Below are 7,400 nucleotides of genomic sequence, written 5' to 3'. Positions count from 1 at the left end.
GAGTGGATAAATGATACAATTGAAAATGACAGTTAATGTCAGATTCATAACATAATGGTGAAATAAATGTTAAATGTATACTTCATGTAAATAATATAAAGTAAATACTTTAATTATAAATAATTAGATAAATCCATTTATTCAACGATTATTGAACATATGCTCTGATTTACGCTGAGTATATGATATGAGTAAGACAAAATGCACCCTTAGTGCTTATTCTCTAGTTGTGGGGACTAACAATTAACAAGTAACCAATAAATAATAAAATGTCGTGATTAAATGCTATGAAGAAAAATAAAGCAAGATTAAGAAATGTTTGAGGAAATAGCTGTTTTGGGTAGAATGATTACTTTAAAAGCTCTCTGAGGAAGGATCATTGAACAGAGATGTGAATAAAGTGAAATGAAAAGTGAGGAGGTTGGTAAGCAGGGCCAGTACATTGCACAACACCAGGAACATTAGTTACATTGCTTCATATATTTCCAACTTGTGTTTTTAGATATAGGTCCTTTCAGAATTGACTATTGTTTTAAGCTTTATCTGATTAAATAATTTAGATGGGTCCTACAAGAAACACATCTATTTTAGGAAAAAGAAAACTCTGTCTCCAAGATAACTTCCCCATACCATCCACTGCTTCTTTTCCTAAGGTGGTCCATAGGCATATGGTGTGATAGAAGTTTACATTATCTCATAGTTTTGAAACACAGGTTCTTCTGGTCCATATAGTATCCCTGCACAACCAGAAATGCTCTTCAACAATGAAGATTTATTACCAGGATAGCAGTGAGATGTTGTTGGTCGGCTCCTGTTGTTTTCCTCTCTACCACTGACATTGTCTCTTCTAAATTCATTATTTGATATAACTGATAATAAAGAGAAAATCTTAAAAGCAGATAGAGAACAAAGGTACATTACATACAGAGGGGGAAAATAAGAAATACAGCAGACTTCTTTTTAGAAACTATGGAAGCAAAAAAAAAAAGACAAAGAGGGAAGTAGCTATGTGGATATTTGGTAGTGGTATTCAGAATAAATAAGAGTCCAAATGGACAAATAGGAGACAATAACCAGTCATAAAGTTATAGGGGATGATGTCAGTTGGAGATAGAGAAAAGGAATGCACCAACCCTGCCCCACATCCCATTGCTGCCACAGTGCTAAATCTTCATCCCTGAAGAGTATCTTTCTAATTTTTACTGTGGTAAAATACACATAACATATATTTTACTATTTTTACCAGTTTTAAGTATGCAGTTCATCATAGTCCATGTGTACATTCACAGTATTCTGCAACCATCACCACTACCCATCTCCAGAACATTTTCATCATCTCAAATTAAAATTCTGTGCTTATTAACAAAACTCCCCATTCCCCTTTCCCCTATTATCTGGAAATCACCATTTTACTTTCTGTCTCTATGAATTTGACTACAATAGGGGAATTCATAGCAGAATTATACAACATTTTCCTTTGTGTCTGGTTTATTTCACTAGATATGGTATCTTCAAGGTTCATCCATGTTGTAGCATGTATCACAATTTCATTTCCTTTTAAAGCTGAATAGTTTTCCATACTATTTATATATACTGAATAGTGTATACATTTGTATATGTATCCTTTAGTTTAACTATTCATCTGTCAATGGAATTTAACTATTGTAATTAATGCTGCTATGAACATTGGTGTACAAATATCTGTTCAAGTCCTTGCTTTTATTTTTTGTTATTATTTTTTAATCACAACCCAAGGATATTTTTATTGATTTGAGAGAGAGAGACAGAGAGAGAAACATTGATGTGAGAGAGAAATATCTGTTAGTTGCCTCCCATACATGCCCCAACTGGGGATCAAACCCACAACCTTTTGATGTACAGGGTGACACCCCAGCCAGCTGAGCCATATGGCCAGGGCTCAGTCCCTGCTTTTAGTTATTTTAGGTATATATCCAGAAGCAGACTTACTCTATCATATGGTAATCCCCTGTTTAACTTTTTGAGGATCTGTCATACTCTTTTCCACAGCAGCTATACATTTTACATTCCTATCAATAATATAGAAAGGTTCTGATTTTTTCACATTGTCCTTTTTTTTCTAATAGCTTCTAAGTGTGAAGTGGTATCTTATTGTGGTTTTAGTTTGCACTGTCCTAATTATTAGTGATGTTGAGTGTGCTTTCATGAGCCTAACAGACATCTGTATATATGTCTGTTAGGCTCATGTCTTCAGAGAAATGTCTATACAGTCCTTTGCACATTTTAAAATCAGGCTGTTTGTTTTTTGTTTTTGAGCTTTAAGAGTTCTGCATATATTCTGGGTATTAATCTCTAGTCAGCCCAGCTGAGGGTAGATTTGCAGGATGGGCCTCAAGTCAAGGAGAGGACCCTGTGTGGGACCTGTGGAAACCACAGCCCTCCCAGAGTAAAGGTGCCCAAAATCACCTTTTTGTTGGCCCACACTCCTGTCTGCTTTCCTAAACAACAGCTATCATGCCTGGTAGCCAGAAGAATAAGCTCCATGCTCATGAGAGATGCTGCTAAAAAACAGCTGAGACCCAGGGTCTTAACAGTGTTCTGGCTGCTAAAGGAGAGGAAGAAAAGGCCACTTGCTCCTCCTCTTCTGTTCTGGGGGATGCTCCCTCCAGCTCCACTGGTGCTGGCCCTTTCCAGGTGCTGCTGAGTGCCCCAGTCACCACCAGTGCTGCTGCAGGTGTGTCATGTGAAAGATCTGCTGGAAAAGCCAAAGGCCGTAATCCTAAAAGTAAATGTTTCTCCCAGGCCTCAACTTCCACTGGGAGCTCAGGTCAAGATCTTCTAATTAGGAAGGCGAGTATGTTGGTAGAGTGCCTGCTACATCAGTATATAATGAAAGAGCCTGTTAAAAAGGCAGACATGTTGAAGTTAGTCTGCAAATCATGCAGCAAGAACTTCCCTGAAATTCTCAGGAGAGCCTCTGAGCACATGGATCTGTTCTATGGTCTACAATTAAAAGAAGTTGAGCCCAATGGGAACTCCTGCACCCTTGTCAACAATCAAGATGACATCAGCTGGAGATTTCCTGTAAGTGGCATCCTGATGCTTCTCTTGTGTGTCATCTTCTTAAATGGCAAATGGGCCTCTGAGAATTTGATCTGGGAATCCCTGAAAATCATGGGCATTTATGACGGAAAGAGTCACTTCATTTTTGGGGATCCAAGGAAGCTTATCACCCAAGATTTGGTGCAGGAAAAATACCTCATGTACCAGCAGGTGTCCAACAGTGATCCTCCACACTATGAGTTCCTGTGGGGTCCAAAATCCTATACTGAGACCAGCAAGATGAAAATCCTGGAATTTTTGGCCAAGCTCAATGATAAGGACCCCACTGCCTCCTCTACCCATTATAAAGAGGCTTTGGAAGATGAGGAAGAGTCAAGCCAGAGCCCAAGCTGAACCAAGGGCTGGATGTCCTTCCAAGGCCAGTGGTTGCCCCACAGCCACATCCAGTTACTACCATCACCCTGAGTGACGTTGAGATGGAGTCTTCACCTCTTGGTTGGAAAGGCCTGTTAAGCAGTTTCCTAATATGCACAATATCCTGTTTGCTTATCTTTGTGGGGTTTGTGCATTTTGAAAAGGTGTGCTTTAGGACAGAATGTTTCCTTAGATTCAGAATATAAGTTTAAAAATGACATGGATCAATGGATCACACATTTATGTCAGGTTAGAAGTAAGAGTTTTATTTTTTAATACAAATTGGCAAACTGTCAATCACTTTTGTGATCCAGAACAAGGTAACATGGTTTTAGAGTAATAATATCTTTAGCTACATGAAAGAAATTTACATGAAAATATTTAGAAGTGGATAGATATATAGATGAATAAATACATAGATAGATAGAGATAAAATTGGCCACTTTAAATTTTTTTTCAATTACAGTGGTATAGTGTATTATGTTAGTTTCAGGTATATAGCATAATGATTAGAAATTTACAAAAAAATACAAAGTGTTCTCCCCCATAAGACTAACACCCATTTGAACCATATATAGTTATTAAAATGTTATTGACTATATTACCTATGCTGTACCCAGCTGGTCTGTTATAGCCAAGACAGGGCAGAAACTACATGTCCCATCTGTAGATGAATGGATAAAAAAGATGTGGTACACATGTAAAATTGGTCACTTCTTGTTTTCCTTACAACATTTAGTCTTTTGTTGTGTAGATTGTAAAAATATGTACCTGGATTTGCTCATGTTTTCCAAGAATGTTTGAGAATATTCATGGGTGTCAAACTCATTTTCACTGGGGGGCCACATCAGCCTAGCAGTTACCTTCAAAGGGCTGACTGTAATTTCAACTCCTTAACAGTTAAGGAGTAGATACATTTATACAGTCCTAAATTATTTTGGCCCTTTGAAGGCAACCACGAGGCTGATGTTGCCCCCGGTGTAAATGTATTTGACACCCGATATAAATCATACTGAAGAAGAAAAACCCTAGTCAGATATATGATTTGCAAATATTTGATCCATTCTTGATACTCAAAGAGTATTTATGATTGTGCAAGTTCTGGATGACCAAATGGCTAATTAAAAAACAGGGATTCAAAAATTGATAGTTATGGGCTTCTGGTCAAGATGGCAGATAGGTAAACATGGCTTGCCTCCTTGCACACACATCAAAATTACAACTAAAATATAGGACAACCATCAGTCAGAATAATCAGAAATCAAGTTGAATGGAAGTCTTACAACTAAGAAATTAAAGAAACCACATCTACCTGGACTGGTGGGAGAGGTGGGGATGCAGAATGGGCAGGTCCCTCATCCATGTGTGATGGATAAAAATTTGGGAGGAATATCTTGGGAGTGAGTAGTTTCAGCCCCACACCAGACCCCCCAGCCCAGAGTTCCAGTGTCAGGAAGGTAAGTCCCCTTAGCTTCTAGTAGCAAAAACATGTGGGGATTGAGTTGGTGGAAGAAACTTCTAGAGTCCCAAACAGTTCCCCTTAAAGAACCCACACATAGACTTACATAGACTTACTTAGACTCACTACCTCTGACCTCCAGCACCAGGGTAGTGTTACACAACACAAGGGGTCAAGGGGGGTCAAAGGTGATATACTATTACCAAAAGGAACCCCCCAGGTTCTTTATGTCCACTGCCTTAATAGGAAAGACATCTCCCAATGCCAGAGGTTTGTGAAAAGGAAAGGAAATGTTTATTTAATGCTATACAGACTTAAAATAGTGACCTAATGTTTTCATCAAAATCCCAAAATCCCTTAAAACACCCACAAACACACATAGTCCTTCCTTCCCCCTTTGCCCAGTCTGGAGTACCATATCCCAGGAAAAGAAATAGAAGTCCATGGCTCAGGCAGCCCCCGGTTCTTCTCAGTAATCCATCTCAGCTGATAGGCCTCCCTCAGTTCCCGGCACCATCAGCTGTGTCACTGGGTTCTCTGCTAAAGCTGGGTGGTGGTTCCCCCTTCTAAAGCTGTGGGGGTCCCCACTCTGGCAAAGCTGCATGGCTCTCCTTCACTGCCACAGCCACATGGTCCTCTTGGCACAATGGCTGTGGGAGTCTCCACTCTGCCAAAACCGCGTGGTTCTCCCTTCAGTGGCTGCTGTCTCAGTTTAAATCTCTATGCCAATCTTCCTCTGCAGCCTCATTTCCAACTCCTCCCACAATTGGCTACACTTGCCAGCACTCTCATATCCTTCCAGCTTTACTGGGCTGCCATAGTGAGTCTGGGCAGGCGTGGCCCCCTTTCATGGAGCCAATCATCTTCAAACTCTTATGCAGGCACTGTAACTCGGGGGAGTTGCCTCCCAGTTACATCTTTGGGGGGAGTTACTTTCACCCCCTGGCTCAGAGCATGGCTATAGCTATTTAACATATCTATGTAACCAGTTAAAGGTTATAGATATGTTAAATGACCACACCAGAGGTTAGCTGCAAAGCTGTTGCTATGCAAAACAGCTCTCAATGGCCCTGCTCCATTTGTCCCTTCCCCCAACCCAAGCCTGAAGCAGGTAGGGGTGAGGACACCTTATATGTCTTTCTAATATTTCCTGGACACCCTGAGTTCTGGGCCCCATTCCAAATCCCTATTTGGGGCTTCTCTCCTGGCTGCACCCTGTTGCAATAGCAGCTGAAAGTCACCAGTAGCATACAGGTGGAACTGAACTATCTGGCATCAAGGTGGGAGCTGGGGGACAACTTTCTCCCAGACAGAAAGATAGACAGATGCCATAGTCCCCTTGCTGAGCCCTCCCCACACAGAGCCACAAAGCCAGCAGGCAGGTGCTATATCTGACACTCCATCAACCTGGCTAAAAGTGTTTGCCCCACTCTGGAACCCCTGAGACTCTGCTCTACCCAAATTATGGGCCCATACACTGTTAACTGAGACTTTTCCATAAGAATGGCTAGTCTTGACACATGCTTCACAACTTACTAAATCCTCTCAAACAAGCAACAGCTGGCCTCAGTAAGCCCCCTGCCCCCATATATATTGCTAAGGTGCCCCAGGCCTGGCACTAGCAGCAACTAGCATAGCTTCACAGCTTGGCTTCACCTGGGAATCTCCAAGCCCAGCACAAGTGGCAGCCATCTCAGATTGCTTTCAAGCTCAGGCAGTGTGGCCCTGAGCAAAACACAGGTTAGGGAGGACCTTAGCCTGCATCATCCGGGAAACTCCAGAGCCTTATGCAACCAGTGAACAGCTACAGACCATGTCAGAGCACCACCACCAAGCCCCTGCAAAGCTGATCCTCCTCAGAGTGCAGAGGTTGATGGTCAATGTTCACATCCAGTCCTTGCAGCTGACTGTCCCAGAAAAGTCCTTCCCATTGGCCTGCCAATATCAATCAAGGCTCAACTACAAGAGGAAGGTGTACTCAGCCCACACGAGGGGAACTCTTTAAGTACCCAGCTTGGGTGATAGAGGAGGCTGTGCCACTACACTACAAGACACCTGTTACAATAGGCCACACTACCAAGACTGGGAGTCATAGCAGCTCTACCTAATACACACAAACAAACACAGGGAGGCTGCCAAAATGAGGACACACAGAATGTTCTTTCTTCCCAAAAGAAAAAATCAGGTAAAAACTCCAGAAAAAAAAACCTAAACAAAATGGAGATAAGCAATCTATCAAATGCAGAGTTAAAACCACTGGTTATAAGCATGCTCAAGGAACTTAGTGAGGACCTCAACTACATAAAAAAGATGCAGTCAGAAATAAAGGATACATTAATTCAAATTAAGACAATTTATAGGGAAACAAGAGTGGAGTGGATTAAATCCAGAAACAAAATCAATGATTTGGAAAATAAGGAAGCAAAAAACAACCAATCAGAACAAGAAGAAGAAGAAAAAAAAGAACAAAAAAAATGAGGATACT

General features: G+C 41.0%; 1 protein-coding gene across 1 annotated transcript; it reads left to right on the top strand.

The window, feature by feature from the left end:
- The first annotated feature begins 2,835 nt into the window (after positions 1-2,835).
- Positions 2,836-3,435, top strand: LOC114498684 (melanoma-associated antigen B4-like). Its single transcript, XM_028514795.1, has one exon. The coding sequence runs from the start codon at positions 2,836-2,838 to the stop codon at positions 3,433-3,435; it is 600 nt and encodes a 199-aa protein (XP_028370596.1).
- Positions 3,436-7,400: the final 3,965 nt, after the last annotated feature.

This window comes from Phyllostomus discolor, chromosome 6, assembly GCF_004126475.2.
Source record: "Phyllostomus discolor isolate MPI-MPIP mPhyDis1 chromosome 6, mPhyDis1.pri.v3, whole genome shotgun sequence".
In the NCBI taxonomy this organism is placed as follows: Eukaryota; Metazoa; Chordata; class Mammalia; order Chiroptera; family Phyllostomidae; genus Phyllostomus; species Phyllostomus discolor.
This window is presented reverse-complemented; position numbering and strand designations above follow the sequence as displayed.

Excerpts from the sequence above, each read along its gene's own strand:
- LOC114498684 (XM_028514795.1), top strand. The coding sequence starts at position 2,836 with ATGTTGGTAGAGTGCCTGCTACATCAGTATATAATGAAAGAGCCTGTT.